The sequence below is a fragment of the Mytilus trossulus genome, chromosome 11 (assembly GCF_036588685.1).
Source record: "Mytilus trossulus isolate FHL-02 chromosome 11, PNRI_Mtr1.1.1.hap1, whole genome shotgun sequence".
NCBI classification, from domain to species: domain Eukaryota; kingdom Metazoa; phylum Mollusca; class Bivalvia; order Mytilida; family Mytilidae; genus Mytilus; species Mytilus trossulus.
Genome location: NC_086383.1, coordinates 51,856,927 through 51,877,194, shown reverse-complemented (window position 1 = coordinate 51,877,194; position 20,268 = coordinate 51,856,927). Strand labels below are relative to the sequence as shown.

Genomic DNA, 20,268 nt, shown 5'->3' with positions numbered 1-20,268 from the left:
GTGGGGTTCGTGTTGTTTATTCTTTAGTTTTCTATGTTGTGTCATGTGTACTATTGTTTTTCTGTTTGTCTTTTTTCATTTTTAGCCATGGCGTTGTCAGTTTGTTTTAGATTTACGAGTTTGACTGTCCCTTTGGTGTCTTTCGTCCCTCTTTTATAATGTACAGGTTTAAACAAAACTACCTGTCAATTAGTTTTTACAAGCAGGGTAAATTTGGACAGCATTATGTTCAGATGCTGCATAATCCTGTTAAGTACACCAAGCACACGTGAAGCAAGTAACATCTTGAGCTGTTGGTTAAATTTCATGAGAACAAAGGTTCCTACATTTGTTTTAATAACAGACCACTGTTGCTTCTCATTTTCTTTCGGGTTCATTATGTCGTAGATTTTATTTAACATGGTCTGAATTTATCCCAATTTTGGTAATTACATGTAAGAAAAGTAAAAAAAAATTCACGTTGGATAGTCAGGAAAATATAATCAGGAACTTTTAATGCGAGACTATTAGGAAATAGTCTGACTGGTTTAGTTGTCTGAACAGAAGTATAACAACCAATGTATTACTGATTGCGTATGTACATAATATAAGAAAATTATTTTTCTATACATTTATTTCTCAAGAAAGACTAGCTGCAAATGAAATTTCACAAATGATGACAAATGATAGTTAAACCAACACATAAGTCATTATACATATCATATACATGTAAGGTAAACGAACAATACACTATATATATTTAAAAGATATATAAATTGAAATTAGAATCCTGAATAATTTTACAATATTGATTGTCTCTATAATGTCAGTGCTAAAATATGTCAATTATATGTACAATGATAGTGATAAAATCCGTCTGTTATTATATGTAAAATAAAACAACATGCTAAATTCTTTCAGTTATACATGTATGTACAATCATAGTGATACAATCTGTCAGTTATCTGTACAATTAAGGTGATAACATATGTCAGTTATCTGTATAGTGTCAGTGATAAAATATGTCAGTAATCTGTACAATGACAGTGATAAAATCTTTCAGTTATATGTAAAATGTCAGTTATAAAATATGTCCGTTATCTGTACAATCATAGTGAGCAAATCTGTCAGTTATCTGTTCAATGATAGTGCTTTAACATCTGTTATATGTATAATGTTCTATGCAATGATAGTCCTAAAATCTGTCAATCGACCATTTTCGAGTTCATGCATTTCCATCAAATATTTAGGTTTTAGTTGACATCATTCGTATTGTCACTTCCTTCCCATATTGAGCGGTTGAACAAATATGATCCTATATATATTGCACAAATTGTTCGGCAAATTAAATTCTTATAATTGATTATCAGCACTGCTGTCATTATGGAATTGTGATTAAAAACCTATGGAAAAAACATTATATTTAGTTTATCCTGCATAAAGACAATCCCAAAGATGATTGGTGAACTTGATAGTACAGGGCCCATGTATGTAGTGACGTTTTATATTTCAATGTATTACTAGTAAATTATAATGTCAGAGATTTTGTAACCAAAAATTACTTAAAATATTTCCTACATTTTTCCATAGATACAAAAATTGAGTTTGCAAGTTTGGCTGTACCTGTAGAATACTTATTTCAAACGGAATATTAAATTTTGTCGGTGATGTTGTAAACCGAGCCAGGAAATTAAAAGTAGATACGGTCCAAGTAAACTTATCAATCCTTTAAATAACTTATTCTGAAAGGTTACCAATATCACATTGTAATTAAATCTTTGAATGTTGTTTTTATTGTATAAATATATATGTGTTTATCAGTAAATTAAAACCATACTTAATATTATTGTTATACACATGTTTATTTCACGGTACAATCTGTTGATACCTATATTTTGGCATTGCAGAAGATCATGTTTTTCCCTGACTCTTAATGTCATCTTTACACAATTCAGTGGGTGTTGGGTGTGTACTGAATGATATTTCATTAATTTCAATGTGATATACATGATTTTTCTTATTCGTTGCTATTGACTTTGAATTAATTGTCAGTAACTGGGAGGACTATCAAATCTATAATTAGTGTCTTATTTGTTGTTAGGGATGAGGGATGGATAAATACTCTGCCACGTCCATTTTATATTTTTTTTTCTGCCTGGTATCGATCTGATGAGTTAATTATCCCTCTGAATTTATAGTGTGTTCGTACCATTGTCCCAGGTTAGGGCGTGTTTGGCGCTCATAAATATGAATAACCCTGCCACATAATGTATGTGCCTGTCCCAAATCAGGAGCCTGTAGTTCAGTGGATGTTGTCGGTCCATTGTCTGTCATATTTGTTTTTTTAGTAAATTGTTCTGTTATGAATTAGGCTGTTTTCTAAATTGGAGCGTTTCATATTTTTCATGTCAGAGCCTTTTATGGCCGATTATTTAAGGTATAAGTTTTTCTCATTGTTGATGGGTGTGCGGTTGCCTGAAAGTGCTTACACCCACTTCATTTGAACTTTGGTGGATAGTTGGCAATTATACCACATCCTTTTTTTATAGTGATATATACTAAATGCTAATTTTTTACAATTATTTGTAAATCTGTTAATTCTTTGTGAAATATTATATCTAAAATTTGTCAATTATATGTACAATGGCAGTGCTTAAGTCTGTCAATAATATGTACAATGACATTGTTAAAATATGTCAATTATCTGTACAATGAAAGTTCTAAAATACATCATTTTATATGAACAATGATAGTGCTAAAATATGTCCATTATATGTACAATGATGGTGTTAACATATGTCCATTATATGTACAATGATAGTGTTAAAACATGTCCATTATTTGTACAATGATAGTGATAAAATATGTCCATTATTTGTACAATGATAGTGTTAACATATGTCCATTATTTTTACAATGATAGTGTTAACATATGTCCATTATATGTACAATGATAGTGTTAACATATGTCCATTATAGGTACAATGATAGTGATAAAATATGTCCATTATATGTACAATGATAGTGTTAACATATGTCCATTATATGTACAATGATAGTGATAAAATATGTCCATTATATGTACAATGATAGTGATAAAATATGTCCATTAAATGTACAATGATAGTGATAAAATATGTCCATTATATGTACAATGATAGTGATAAAATATGTCAATTATATGTACAATGATAGTGCTAAAATTTTCCATTATATGTGCAATGATAGTGCTAAAATATGTCCATTATATGTACAATGATAGTGTTAACATATGTCCATTATATTTACAATGATAGTGTTAACATATGTCCATTATATGTACAATGATAGTGTTAACATATGTCCATTATATTTACAATGATAGTGATAAAATATGTCCATTATATGTACAATGATAGTGATGAATCTGTAAGTCATGTGTAAAATGATACATGTAGTGCTAAATTTAGCCAAATATGTGTAACATGAAACTGCTCTATTTAACCCATTTTTCTGACGTCAGTCTATTGTTCTAACAGTGGATTATTTTTCAAGAATCCACTGACCACCATGTTAACTTAAGATAACTTATATTAGAACTTCTAACTTACGATAGTTTATACCCTCAAAAACGGGGGAGAAATGAAAGGTTCGAACTGACGCGTATTTACGACAGTAAAGTCTGTAGTTCATGCATGATACCACTAGACCACGAGTGATGATATAAATTATTAATTAAATATCACTCTTATAGCGTATATCTGTCAATGCATGTCAATACACTGTATTTCTGTCGTTTTGTTATCTAATAAAATATATAAACACTATAAATCAATGAATTATGAATATTACTTATTAGTACAATTCCTAAACATCCATGTACAAGTTACACTTATCACTTTTAAAATACAAGGCCTTTCCCTTTTCATCATAGCAAATGCTTACTTTAAGTTTTATGATTATTATGATATCAAACTATGGTCACTTAGTTTTTCTTTGATTGATTATACATGGTCCAAATATACATCAACATTCAATTGACACTCATATGAATAAAGTGTGATAAGCTACAACTGCAAAAATACTTCTTTGACGGTGAAACCAAAAACAAACTCGTCAACTTTATAGTAAAAATAAAATATATAGATACCTTTAAGATTAAAACAATATGTGAGTAGAGAAAAACATTACAAAAAATATCATCCCGGGTACTAGGCTTGAACTCAGCACTGTTGGTAGTTTTATGTTCTTTCGGTACCAACTACTAGACTAGACTAGACGATCACGGCTATGAACAGCTTGCATGTTATCGTTTACGAATCCACTACTTCTTATCAATTCTCTACTACATAATGATCATACAAACTTGTAAATTCTTAATGAAAGTGAAAAATCTGTAAACTATCTGAATAAAGATAGTGCTAAAATCTGAAACTATCTGAACAATGATAGTGCTAAAATCTGTAAACTATCTGAACAATGATAGTGCTAAAATCTGTAAACTATCTGAACAATGATAGTGCTAAAATATTTCAATTGTTATGTACAATGATAGTGCTAAAATATCTCAATGATATGTACAATGAGTGTGCTATGATCTGAACATCTCATTCATTTGTTAATGAAAAAATTCTATACAAACCAAAAACATCTATCAACAATAATGATTAATTCTTTAAAGATGAACATACTGTATATAAAAAAAAGATTTTAAAACAAGAATGTGTCCAAAGTACAGGAATCCCCCTACCTGCACTATCATTTTCCATGTTCAGTGGACTGTGAAATTGGGGTCAAAACTCTTATTTGGCATTACAATTAGAAAGATCTTATCATAGGAAACATGTGTACTAAGTTTCAATTTGATTGGACTTCAACTTCATAAAAAACTACCTTGATTAAAAGCTTTAACCTGAAGCGGGACAGATGAACGAACAAACGGACGGACGAACAAAAGGACATATAATGCAGAACAAAACAAAGGTATATTAGATGAACTATCGCTCACAAAAGTTTTTCATAATAACACCACTAATGGCGAAAGGAAAGAAAATAAAACTGGACCTCCCACTTCGTATCGAGAACAATTGTTTGTTTTACCATCTAAAACATTGAAATAAACAGTATAACATATATACATGTGGAAGTTTCTCTCAACATCACAGCTACAACTAAAATTGTAGAACAGACAATTTCAATTGAATGAAATTGAATCTGTCTCAATATTAATGTAGCCACAAATTTACCACAATGCAACAAAAGTTTTCAAGTTCAGGTTATCCGTGACTTTAAATCCCGTACGGGGCATGTGCATTTGATTATAATCTTAATTGACTAAGATTGTCAGTTTTCCTACCTAATGTCGTGGTTCTCTCCAGGCACTTCACCTACCTCCACCAACAAAACCTGACCTCCTCAAGGTAGCACAATAGTGTTGAAAGTGGCGTTACACAGCACTCAATTTATCAGTCAATCAATCAATCAATCAATCAATCAAGTAATCGGTAGGATCTTCACAGCACCCCACATCATGGCCAATTACATGTCTTGCATAATAAACAATAATTGGTGCCACATTTGTCAAAACAGACATGCATACGTTATTAATATTACTAGTCCGTATTATCTTTCTCTAATTATACAAACAACTCTGAACATTTTGAACTGCTTCCGATTTCAGACTTTATAGTTATATCTCTCCCCTGTCACAATGCTAACTTAACCAGGTATCTAAATGACAAGCTGATCAACATAGATTATAATCAAACAGACTGGCGTTGATTTTAGTTGACATAGAATAAAGTTGAGACGCTATTTTCAATGTTTGATGAATAAACAAAAAGGTTCCATTTATTCATAAAAAAATGAGGATTTAGTTGCATGAATCCTTGAACTTTGAAAAATATACTTAATTTATGATATAAATGGTTTGATAACAATTTTCCTCCCAAATAAGTTTTATTGAACTGTCATTACAAGAAAAATTTCTTCGTAGATGTAGTCTCCAACATTCCCATCTGACATTTTCCTGCCAAGCTTCCAGATTGTGGTGCATATTCTGGATTCGTAGCTAATTCATTTCTCACATTTCTTAATATCTCCTCGATATGTTCCTCATTGTATTTATTCTTGGCAACAGACAAGAAAGCTCTTATGAAAAATGCTCCTTCATGTATATTTCGAATTGATATATATCCTGTAATTTAAAAGAAAAACTGTAACTTTTATAATTAACTAGTTGTTCCAATATTTTGTTAGATGATGGAATTTTAATTTGTTGTTGTGAAAATAGATCATTCATACTGACCCAAAAGACTGCATCAAACAAATAGAATAGAAGTAAACATGTATCACTTTATATAAATGAAGTATTTCCCACCGTAATAGAAATAAATATTGCATGCATTATCTGCTTATTGAGTCAGCAACATCTACAGAAACAATTTGCAAAATTGTAACTCAGACAAGAGTGCACATGCTGAAATGTCTTGCCTTCTTCACTTATCATTGACATATATAATGTATATAGTCCTAAATATAAAGCTTTACTACAACTATCACATACAATTAACATGATCCAAGAAAATGAGGTCAAGGTCAGATAAACCAAACGAGAAATACATGTACACCTTACAATCATTGACATCACTATATATTAGGGATCTCAACAAGTACTCGATTATCGCTCGGTTCCTCCGAGTATCGAATACCAAAATGATACTCCACTAATCAGTTTCTGTTAGAATGTTGTTGATTGATTAAAGGAAATATTTTCTATCAAGAGCGCCTCCTGTGAAATTAAATATTATTCAAAATAAAGTAAAATACGTTTCGAAAGTTGGCGTTTAATTGTCATTTAAAATTCCCTCGAACAGAGGTAGCTAGCTACGTAGAAGAGGACATTTCCAATGCTTACACTTTTAGCTAATCGTGTCTTATTCATTCCACCACCTCTGTCAGAGCAAATATTTTTTATCAGCAATACTGTTAGTTACGTTAAAAAGTCGAGAAATTGACTCGTCCCAGAAAAGTTGAAAAGATAATATTTCTAAATAAAAACATAAATAAAAAAATATTTTTACAACCCTGTGTCGACCCCCAGAGAATGGTTAAAGCCATTATATGATTAGTAAGTCATAATTATAACACCTTTGATGATCACTTAATGTGTTTTTGCACGATTCACAAATACTGTTGTTTGAGTTTACAATTTTCTAAAGATGTTTATTGATTAATTGATCAGATAATTGTCAGTTTACATAATTAGTGTATGTAGTAAATGAGCTAATTAGGATATACAATTTCTGGGACTATTTAATGAGGACCTACATTTATGTATCTAATAATGATGAGAGTTTAACATCCATTAGACAACGAATAACCAACAATAGGTAACATGGATATAGTTTTGTGTTTCCATTTTGTAAATATTTTACCGAGCCAATACTTGAGTATCACTCGGTAAATCAAACGAGTACCCGATTAATAAAACTTCACCGAGTTCAGAGGCGGATTTAGGGGGGGGGGAGCAGGGGCAGAAAACAATTGGTTGGTTATATAGGAAATCAATGAATCGTGGCGGAATCCCCCCCTTAGGCAGTCAGTGGTCCCCCTCTTATGAAAATTTCTAGATCCACCACTGGAGTTGACATCCCTACTATATATATTTGACCTATTACTTATAGTTACTAAGAAACAGACTTAACCAAGCAAACTTAACATTCATGATTGACCAATGAACCATGATAAAAGTTCAAAGTCAGATGAACCATGCAAGGCAGACATGTACATCTTACAATTCTATATATGCATTAAATATAGTTGACCTATTGCAAATAGTATATAAGAAACAAACGTAACCATGAAAACTTAACATTGACCAATGAACCCCACCAAAATTAGGTCAAGGTCTGATGATACCTGCCAGACAGATATTAACAGCTTACATACAATCCTTCCATACACCAAATATACTAGACATATTGCTTATAGTTAAGAAAAACAGACCAAAACACAAAAGGTGAACAGTAAGTTACGAAACGTGAAAATGAGGTCAACGTCGAATAAACATGATAAAACCTGCGAGACTGACATGTACATAATAAAATATGTCTATACACCAAATATAGTTGACCCATGCATTGCATATAGTGTTAGAAAAAAAGAACAAAACTCAACAAAAACTATACTTTGACCATTGAACCATGAAAATAAGGTCAAAGTCATATGACACCTGCCAGTTGGACATGTATACCTTACAATCAATTCATACACCAAATACATTGTATAGTATACCTATTGCATACAGTATAAGAAAAACCTGACCAAAACACAAAAACTATAACCACTGAAAATGGAGTCAAGGTCAGATGACACTTGCAGTTGGACATTTACACCTTACAACCCTTCCATACACTAGCTATACTAGACCTATTGCATATATAGTATCTGAGATTCGGACTTGACCACCAAAACTTAACCTTGTTCACTGATCCATGAAATGAGGTCAAGGTCAAATGAAAACTGTCTAACGGGCATGAGGACCTTGTAAGGTACGAACATACCAACTATAGTTATCCTATTACTCATAAAAAAAGAGAAATTAACATTACAAGAAATCTTTACTTTTTCCCAAGTAGTCACTGAACACTGAAAATAAGGTCAAGAACAATATACATGTGACAGACGGAATCTTTGTTACATATAGATGCCTCATGTTACAAAGTTTCTGTCTGTCACATGTATATTGTCCTTGGCCTTATTTTCATGGTTCTATATACAAAGTATGCAGCATACAGGTCTTCCACCTTCTTTTAAGAAGCTACTTAACGCCGTCGCAGTCGGATCACTATCCATATGTCGAGCTTTCTGCGACAAAAGTCGCAGGCTCGTCAAAAATCACATTAAATCTCAAGATATTTTGTATTGATGTATTTAATTACACTTTTTAATGGCCTCCAAAAATTCAAAATATAATCCACAAAACCAATATTACCAATGAGGGTATTATATATGAAATCTGATATAACTCCATTTGAGCGTTTTACAATAACATAAGGAATGTTATGACATTTTCTTAAAGAATAAACTAATAAACAAATATCTTGAAGAATAACAAAGACAAAGATCAGCATTGAAACACTGCACTTTTGAAAAATGATTATTTGTTTACTAAGTCTTACCTTCAATATTGCAATATACGATAAAAGAGTCCATATATCAATGAAAACTTCACTTATTTTCATACCGTCCAGCAGTTAAAAAGAGTATATACCCAGTTAATGGGTAGAATGTACTCGAAAAGCAAATCAGCATTTACCCAGAATGCCCTAGACAACGATCATTTGCAGTCTCTTTTTAACTTTTTATAAGATATTAAGACAAATTGTTAACTCCGCTAGAGCATCTTACATTATGTTGATATTAAATACCACTAGTCCTTATAGACTAGACGTTAAAAGTGAGCAGATCACTGATTCAACAGATGGTAGCCTTGAAGTCAAAAGTGACCAGATCACTGTATCAACAGATGGACACCGTGAAGTTAAAAGTGGGCAGACCACTCTATCAACAGATGGAAGCCGTGGAGTTAAAAATGGGCAGTTCATTTTATCAACAGATGGTAGCCTTGAAGTTAAAAACGAGCAGTTCAATCTATCAGCAGATGGTAGCCTTGAAGTTAAAAGTGAGCAGATCACTTTATCTACAGATGGTAGCCTTGAAGTAAAAAGAGAGCAGATCATTCTATCAACAGATGATAGCCTTGAAGTTAAAAGTGAGCAGACCATTCTATCAACAGATGGTAGCCTTGAAGTTAAAAGTGAGCAGATCACTAAATCAACAGATGGTAGCCGTGAAGTTAAAGGTGAGCAGACCATTCTATCAACAGATGGTAGCCTTGAGGTTAAAATTGAGCAGACCATTATATCAATATATGGTAGCCTTGAAGTTAAAAGTGAGCAGATCACTCTATCAACAGATGGTAGCCTTAAAGTTAAAAGTGAGCAGACCATTCTATCTACAGATGGAAGCCTTGAAGTTAAAAGTGAGCAGACCATTCTATCTACAGATGGTAGCCTTAAAATTAAAAGTGAGCAGACCATTCTATCTACAGATGGAAGCCTTGAAGTTAAAAGCGAGCAGACCATCTTATTAACAGATTGTAGCCTTGAAGTTAAAAGCGAGCAGATCACTTTATCAACAGATAGTAGCCTTAAAGTAATAAATGAGCAGACCACTTAATCAACAGATGGTAGCCTTGAAGTTAAAAGTAAGCAGATCACTATATCAACAGATGAACGCCGTGAAATTAAAAGTGAGCAGACCACTCTATCAACAGATGGTAGCCGTGAAGTAATAAATGAGCAGACCACTTAATCAACAGATGGTAGCATTGAAGTTAAAAGCGAGCAGACCACTTAATTAACAGTTGGTAGCCTTAAAGTAATAAATGATCAGACCACTTAATCAACAGACAATCATCGACAAAACGCATAAAGACAGTTGAGATACAGTTGAACACAAGCATTGGCTGGCACTCAATTACCAGTCGATGATGTTGAAAAAAATTACCATTTCACGTTTCGTTCTATTAACAAGAACTACAATGAATCTCATTTAGAATATAATCCCAATGGTCAAGAACCGACCAAAAATCTACTTATAGAAACCTATTTGTATTTGCCTGGCCTGTTCAACAGATTTGAATTTTGACATGTTGAAAGGCATCAACCCATTTCTGCTGAAGCGAGGTTGGAGTCATATCAGTTTTTGTCATCATGTTTTCCCGTTATACTATTGCACTTTGTATTTCTTATCTGGTCTTTTAATGTTGAAAAAAAGTTTTATTTTCCAACCCATCAACATAAACAGCATAACATTTTCACATATCACATGTATCACGTAGAAAAAGTAAGTCAACTTAAACATAAACAAAGTATTAAATACAGTTTACCTGGTGTTGTTGCATATGCTACAATAATGTCAGCATCTGTTGGAACATGTTCAGAATAATAACTATGAGCATCAGTAGATAACACTTCTGATAAGCCAGATGGCTTACCTACAAATCCTGGTTGAAACACAGACATTTCAACAGAATTTCTTCTTTGCCTGTTTCCACATGTTCCAGGAAATTCATCATACCCTTCAACATGTCCAGTATGGATTTCAGTTTCAAAACAATCAGACACAACCACTTTTTCCTGCTCTTCTGTTCCACGACAAGCTTGAATGAGGAATACTTTTGGTTTACCTGAAATTAAATTAAAAAGTTAATAATACTTGACGTTAATTGTCGAAATCAGTTTTATGGAAGGTCGTTCACATTATCCCAACCAGTTGCAATCCTCATTGATGCTTCATTCATGATACAATACTTCAATGACAGTTGTCACTAGTCATACTATTCGAACCAGTTTTACTCCTCAAGTATGTAACTATTCATGATCCAATACTTCAATAAAATTTATTATTGATATTTTAAGAAATTTTCCTTTGATCTTACGGACAGATAATTTCCTATCTCAGCACAGTAGAGTGATATGCAAAATTATCACTAGAAACAAAGAGCGCACGTGCTTGTTGTCAATGAAATTAACAACTATCATAGGTAAAATAGTGATAAACAGATTATCATTGGACATCTCAACTTGATTAGTTTTCTCACATTCTGGCTCAAGCGAGAAAATCAATCTCGTTGAGATGACAAACGATGATCTATAATCACTAGTCATACTATTCCAACCAGTTGTACTTCTCATACATGTAACCATTCATGGTACAATACTTCAATCAAAATTGTCACTTGTCACGTAATGTGATGAACATACTTAGCATCTAAGGAAGTAACGTTGACAAGCAAAACAAAAAATAAATGTGTAACTAAGAAGGTTGTATTAAAGGACGTCAGTTAAACCATAATTATCTGCTTTATTTCAAGTTACTGTTTGAAAAAAAAAGATATCTGTCAATACTTTGAATAGTTCTTAAAGTACATTGACAATATATGGAAACAATTAAATAAGTTTTGATAAAATACCCGTTTGCACTTTTGTCTAATGTTTTGATCATAACTTTTTGTGCAGACTTGACTGCCATTTGATGTCAGAGTGTCTTTCAAGTTTCATCAATGCAATCTTTACCACATCCGATACAATACTTGCTCATGAATACCATTTTCAAAAGCACAGACGAAAACAGACTTTATTGTTAAGTTTGACCTCGTTTAATATAAATTGAAAATCCACACATCTTTAATAAGGAAGGTAGAAAAATTCACAAAATTTGTTTGAAAGCCTTAATGTCAAAATCTGTCAACTAGTCAGGTACATGTTCATATCAAACATAAATATCCTGTTTGGAACACCGTCTAATGCATTTATAACTGCAGAACAGAAATTCAGAAGAACTAACAGGCCGCATATTTACCAATTAAGACATCACAAAACCAGTTATAATTGAGTAAACAAAGAATGGAAAAAATTCAGTAATTCATGGACTGCAGACGGTTGAACATGTTTTTAAAAGATAGCATCAACTGTGATATGATTTCGAAAATCAATTCTAGGATATGTCGACACATTGGTTGATTGATGGTGTTTTAACGCCACTTTTCGGCTATTTCGTGACGACCAGTTTCTATTGGTGGAGGAAGCCGGACTCCCAGGAAAAAACCACCGACCTTTGATTGGAAAACTGATATCCCTAGTCAATAAAGCATGCAGTCGAGTGCACACTCGCAAACAGGGTTCGAACTCACAACTTCAGTGTTGACTGGCTAGTGTTTACAGTAGTAAAACTACTCAGACAACTTGGCCACCGAGACCCCGGTGACACATTTATGTAAAAGGAATGATGTCAAATGACCATTTTCAATTACAGTGTAAATAGAGGTTAACACTTACCATTAAATTTGCCTCCGGTTTTGTTTTTGAATGGCTTTTTTATTTCTTCCACTGTTATTAATCCATTTGTTGTAAGAATTCCATCCTGAAATATTTCACAAACAGTTAAAATGTAAATGTCTCCTTGTATGAACTATTGTTTACAATATCCCAGCTCCATGTAGTTCTGCTCCCAACAAAACATATTCATTGTCAACCATAATAAAATAATATATGCTTATGGTTGTGAACTGTTTATACTCTTATAATTGTGCACCGTTATCTATTTCTTGCATGTAAAGATATGTCTTGTATCACAATGCACGGGGGAGTGTGTACGAAAACTGTGTTCATTTGATTGGCTAATCCAGCATCATGAGACAATATAAAGACCCATTTGCTATTTATAAGGTCATCAGCTAGTCATTGGTGGCAGGAACTTAAATTGTAAACAATTAATAATAAACAGCTTAGCCATGACCCCATGATACGCTCGTCGCTTTTTCTAAACAAAGGTCAATAACTTCTCAATGTCATATCAAAATTCATAAACAACTAAAGTGAGGTTATCGTAATAGATATAAACCAGTTACCAAAATTTCATGATATAAACTGCTCAAAGCATTGTCCGAAAACTTGGAAATCCACCCTTTTTAATGAATAAAATCACATAAATAACTTCTCAATGTCTAAAAGCTCACGTCAATAGATAGAAATAATTCATGAAAACTGCAGAAAGCATTTTGAGTTTAAATGTTGGACATATGTAAAAATAAAACAACCTTTGTTAATGAATAAACCCCCCAATGGCCATAACTCGGAACACGTAAAATCTAAAAATTATAAAACTCGAAAGGGAGCCCATGTCAATAGATATAAACTATTAACCAAAGTTTCTTGCAAATTGGTGAAAGTGTTTTTGATTAATTGTCCGAAAACTGGAAAATCCCACTTTTTTATGAAAAAAACCCCTCAAAACTCGGTAATTTGATATCTAAAATTTATAAAAAATGAAAGGCAGCTCACGTCAAAAAATATAAATTATTCACCAATTGAAAGTTTCATGAAAACTGCAGAAGGCATGTTTGAGTTTAATTGTTCGAAATATGGAATAAATAGTCCGGCGGCTTTGTGAAAAATTGTGCACATCCTGTTACAAGCATGAAATTTGGCATAGACCTCCCTCAACTATTACTCTTTTATTTCAGATAGGGAGGCATTTGAAAAAAATGTCTCACTTCCGGTAAAATCCAAAATGGCAGACGTCATACTTAAATCAGCCCAATATCCAAGGCTAGGGTGTAAAAATGTGTTATTATCATGCTACTATCATAATATTTGGTACACACCTTTGTTTTTTACTACTTTTGGATAAATTAAATAGATAAGGTGTCTTCAGAAACCCCACTTCCGGTTAAATTTCCAACATGGCGGACATTGTACTTAAATAAGCTCATTTTTAAGGGAGGGTAATTGAAAAGTGTTTTAACGTATTGCTACTATCATTACATTGTGTAGGAACCTTTCTTTGGTGCTTCTGATGGCTAGAATGTATAAGACATATGTCTTAAAACCTTTACTTCCGGTAATAACCAAAATGGGGGACATAAAAATATATTTTTTTTTATTCAAATTTCAACTGTTTTCAAAATGTTAAGAAAATGATTTTATTTTGTGTTGGTCATTAAACTTTTGGCTTAAAGTTATTCCCAAAACCACTTATTCTAGCATGTTGTAAATGTTTAGATATAAAGTTGACACTTCCGGTAAACATATGACGTAAATTTTCAACATTAAAAATAACCACGGTATCCTTTCTTACATCCACAATGTACAAGATTCTGACAAAATGATGAGGTCTCAAAAAGAGTTTTTAAAAAGCTATCCTCTTTGTCCTCGCCTTGAGTGGGTAGTATGACAGTCAATCCCAAGCTCGTCTCCCTAAACACCTACCTAAGTATATTGCATGATTTACATGCTGGAAAAGACATGACCAAGTTGAGGGACAGCATCAAAAAGCCTTCCCTTTTGCGCAAATAGTTATTTTCTTGCTTCGTTTACAATGTTATACCCATCTGTTAAGTTTGTGCGATCTTACAGTAATCTGATTAAATCACTCATTGCCTAGTGCATTTGAAAGGCCATTGATAGATATTCATCCAAAGTCTTTTGCCCTCCCAAACACAATCCATAGTTCGTCTACCCCTATGTGACAGAATAGCGAAACAGTAGTGACAGCATCATCATTAACGACTGTTCGAATCATGACTCGTTTAAGTTCGTGTTTGACTGCATCAGACAATACCCAATCAGCATACTCGTTAGGCCGCAATTCACTATCGGATAGCTGATTTCCAACATTTACAAAGACTGTGGTATTGTTTCTCACATCGTTAAATTCCAAAAACACATATTTTCTTGCCTTGTTAACCAAATCTGTTTCTTTTTTTCGATCTTACAACAAAACCACATATCGTTTTCAATGACATTAAACTTATCAAATCCATATTGTGATGTTGGCTGGTCAATCATCATTCTAAATGCTATAGTCACATCTTCAAACTCCCTTTATGTCACCCACGCAGTTCCTTTTCCAGCAAACGTGTTATCTTTTAATGCCTAGTGCATTTGAAAGGTCATTGAATGATATATATCTTATATTTTTTCCCTTCCAAATGCAAACCAAAGTTTGTCTGCCCCTATGGCACGGAATATCAAAACAGCAATGACATCAGTATCTGTATGAGTCATGACTCATTTAAGTCTGTGTTTCACATCAGACACATCGATCTTGATTCTTGTGTCAGCCTCTTCGTGTAAACATGGTGCTAAACTTGAAACATCATCAAGTGTTGGATAACACTGAACATCCTGAGCATTTGTTGCTTTAACTACCATGTACTCAAAATTGTATTGAGCAAGCTGCTGTGAATGAAAACTTAAAAGTTCTTTCTTACTGGCGTCATCTCTCAGAATACTTTGCCAATTTTGAGGATGTTTTTAATCCTGGATTCGTCCGTGTATTCCTTTTCCCCCAAATGTTGCTCTTGCTTCTTTTAGCAGCTTTTAAACTACCAGTATTGCCTATGTTCACATCCGACACTACATCCACTGTTGTTACAGTTAAAAGTGTTTCCGAACGAGTATGATGATTGGGTATTATGTCCTTACCTTAATAAAATACCTTTAAACTGTAACAAGAGTGGATGAAGTCTTTGATGAGTAAGGTAGTTGTAGCAACAAATGCTCAGGATATTCTATCTTATCCACCACGTGATGTATTTTAAGGGTAGCACCATGTTCACATAAAGAGACTGACACTTAAATCATGGTGCATGTGTCTGGTGCAGTGAAACACGAACTTAAACGAGTCATGATTAACAGTCACTGATGAGGCTGTCAATACTATTTCGCTATTCCGTGACATAGGGGCAGACAAACTATGGATGTGTTTTGGGAGGCAAAAATCTTTGGATTAATATCTATCAATGGCCTTTCAAATGCACTAGCCAATAAGTGATCACACACACTTATTTCTTACCATACCTTTACCGGTTGTGATACGGTTCTCTCTTTGCTTTAAAAGGAAAAAAGACTGCGTGGGAGACATTGATGGTATTTAAAGATTTGACTTTAACATAAAGAATGATGATTGATCAGCCTTAATCACCGGGCTTTTACTGTAAGATCGCACAATTTTATCAGATGGAGCTAACATGATTAACGAAGCAAGAAAGTCAATTTTTGCACAAAATGGAAAGCTCATTATAAGTGAGGCTATTCCCACGACTTGGCTTAGTCTTTTCAAGCATGTAAAACGTGCAATATACTAATGCAGGTGTTAAGTGAGACGAGCTTGGGAATGACTCTTATGCTACCTAGTCTAGTCATTAATGGATCGCGAAGGGATAAAAAGGGTCCCTTTAAAAAAACTATTTCTGAGACCTAATCATTTTTTCAGAAGCTTGTACATTATGGATGTAAGAAAGGATGCCGCAGTTATTTTTAATGTGGAAAACCGGGTATTCAGTGCACTGCGATGTGTGCATGTGGTGGTGACTATGAATAAACATGTATGCTTGGCCAAATAGTAGTAATTTTAAATATATTTTAATACTATAGTGATTTTATTTTGTTTTAATCAATCCATCCAAAACTCTACATCGAAGAAATAGATTGAGGACTCATCTTTGAAATTTACGTCATATTTTACCGAAAGTGTCAACTTTATATCTAAACATTTACAACATGCTAGAATAAGTGGTTTTGGGGATTACTTTAAGCCAAAAGTTTAATGACCAGCACAAAATAAAATTATTTTCTTTACATTTTGAAAAAAGTTGAAAATTTGAATAAAAAATTTAATTTTTATGTCCGCCATTTTGGATATTTAAAGAAGTAAGGGGTTTTAAGACATAAGTCTTATACATTGTATCTATCAGAAGCACGAAAGAAAGAATCCTTCACAATGTAATGATAGTAGCAATACGTTAAAACACATTTCAATTACCCTCCCGAAAAAACAAGCTTATTTCAGTACAATGTCCGCCATGTTGGATTTCAACCGGAAGTGGGGTTTCTGAAGACATCTTATCTATTTAATTTATCCAAAAGTAGTAAAAAACAAAGGTCTGTACCAAATATTATGATAGTAGCATGATAATAACACATTTTTACACGCTAGCCTTCGATATTTGGCTGTTTTATGTATGACGTCCGACATTTTCGATTTTACCGGAAGTGAGACATTTTTTTCAAATGCCTCCCTATCTGAAAAAAAAGAGTAATAATTGAGGAAGATCTATGCCAAATTTCATGCTTGTAACAGGATGTGCACAATTCGTCTGAAATATGCTTGTAGCCGCCGGACTAAAAGACCTTTGTTAATGAATAAACCCCCCATAACTCGGAACAAGTAAAATCTAAAATTTATAAAACTTGAAAGGGCGCTCATGTCAATAGATATAAACTATTCACCAAAGTATTTTGCAAATTGGTAAAAGTGTTTTTGATTTATTGTCTGAAAACTGGAAAATCCCAAGTTTTTAATGAAAAAACAACCCTCAAAACTCGGTAACTTGAAATCTTAAATTTATAATATAAGATATAAACAATTCACCAAAGTTTCGTGCGAATTGGTTCAAGCGTTTCTGAGTTATTGTCCGACAAGTTGACGACGGACAGATGAACGGACGGACGGACAACGGTATACCATAATACGTCCCGTAAACGGGCGTATAACAATAGAAATATAAAACTTCTTGTTATTCAACATAGTATATAACAAAACAAATAAATAAAAGTGCCAGTGAGCTGGTGCGTTTGGACCTACTTCGACGCATGCAATGTATTGATGTACACATGTAATGTAACATCTGTATTGTATACTGAAAAGGCTATATTGACAGTTGCTGCACAGCAGATGAGCAATCTCACAATCAAGAAAACATTCACAGAATTTTGTTTTGAAAAATGCGATACAGATATGTCATAGCTTCTAACCAAATCATGTGTTTGTCAACCTATAAAAACAATGACTTCAAATTAACAACATTTTCCTGGTATACAGAACACTTCATCCAAATAAACTCAAGCCCTGAACTATTGCATCATCTGGTTGCATTCATAATGCAGGTACTGGTTCAACTGGTGTAATGGAAAGATTTACAGTTGGAAATTTGAAAATGGTGGGGAAAAGCTCATACCAGCACTACATTTCTTGTTTGAGGTTTGTTGTGACTTTGACTTAACTGTCTTATATTGGCTAATATCCATTATTGCTATCAATAGGATTTGGAAAAAAAACATTTGTTTTTTCGTTGAATGGATTGTGTCTGTATCGAAAAGACAAGGCAGTATACTGAGAGCAATGAAGATAATTTTTTAGTATTTAAATTCAATACATACCTCTTTTCCATGACTCATAATTACACAGATAAAGGAATGATAATCCTTTGACTTCTCTGTTAAATATGTTCTGGCAATTTCTTGGAAATAATCCTGTAACTCAAACTTTGTCATATCTCTTGTTGTACATTCCACCTGATACTTTAGTTCTTCTTTAAAGAAATTTGTGAGATTCTTGCAATCCACATCAGAACCTTGAAAACAATTACAAATCATGATAAACATAAATAATTAAAAAAGACCATGATATCGATTTATAAACATGACAAAGAAATTTAATCAAAATGCATAATAACTTCTACAGGCATGCTTGAGAGTTGTGGGAAAAATAAAACGAAATGCACCAAAACCATTTGGGTTACACACTACATTGTACAACTAAAACACCAAACATCATGAATATATATATTGATCATTGAACAAAAATTTGAGGTCAAGATCAGTTGAAAGCCATAAGACAAACATGCACTTCATACATACAATCATTATAATAAAATACATCGCTGGGAGCAGCTTGATACGACCGCATATGACGAACCCTGAACAGTTTGGACAACATTTACATTTAAGGTAAAACACAACATTTAAGGCAAAAATAGCTCTGAATTTGGATTTTTGATTGAATATTTGACACAGCATAGGTTTGTGCAAGATAAATTTGGTAAAAAAAGTAAAACATTTGAAACCGGACATTTATGGTCCAATATCCAAAATCTAAATACATGGTTACAATCAGAATATCAAGGAACCACACAAGTTCAACTTTTTATGAAATCAACCAAAATTTAATTTTAAGACCCTAAGGACATCATTGTGGACCAATTTGATAACGGAGCCCAAAATCCAAAATATTAATACACGGTTAGAGTCAGCATTTCAAAGAACACTATACATTCATTTTTTGTTGAAATCAAACAAAGTATAATTTTGGATGATTTGGACGAACTTGAAAACTGGCCCCAAAATCAAAAATACAAATAATGTTTATCAAAAGACTAAGATTATAAGCTGAGTTTTTAAAAAAGTTTGCTTCATCATAAAAAAAAATGAATAATAAATAGCATTAAGAAAATTAGTTTATACAGAATAATAAACAAACCTACCACAAAATTCTTCAAGAAAATAAAAGAACAGAGTTCCAATATTCCCTGCGTTGCACATATTTTATCCATCAAAGGTACAAGGCCAATAACTTTTTTTTTGTTCTTAAAACTTTTTATCATTATCTTAGAGAAATGAAGATTTCAGACCAAATGCAATGTGATTGCCATTATAATTTTATAAAATCTGGCCAGGTTTGTACACGTGAGAGCGCTAACAAGACCGGACGGAAAAAAAAACAGACGGACTCCTGGTATTTATATGTCCTCCCAACGCGTTGCACGAGGGACACAAATAATTTAAAAAACATCATTTGTCATTAATATAATGTTCAATAAATTAGGAATGTGTTCATCAGACACAGATGATGCTCCCGCTTGCATATAGCATTATAAAGGAACATAACTCAAGAAAGTTA

General features: G+C 33.0%; 1 protein-coding gene across 1 annotated transcript in view; it reads right to left on the bottom strand.

The window, feature by feature from the left end:
- Positions 1 to 4,811: 4,811 nt before the first annotated feature.
- LOC134691297 (uncharacterized) overlaps positions 4,812 to 20,268 on the bottom strand; it is a 54,409-nt gene continuing 38,952 nt past the window's right edge. Inside the window, exons 8-11 of the mRNA XM_063551751.1 lie at positions 18,750 to 18,943; positions 12,864 to 12,948; positions 10,913 to 11,212; positions 4,812 to 6,154 (exon numbers count right to left, since the gene is read on the bottom strand). Coding sequence (XP_063407821.1) covers positions 5,931 to 6,154; positions 10,913 to 11,212; positions 12,864 to 12,948; positions 18,750 to 18,943 — 803 coding nt within the window. The 3' untranslated portion in view covers positions 4,812 to 5,930. The remainder of the gene's footprint in view (positions 6,155 to 10,912; positions 11,213 to 12,863; positions 12,949 to 18,749; positions 18,944 to 20,268) is intronic.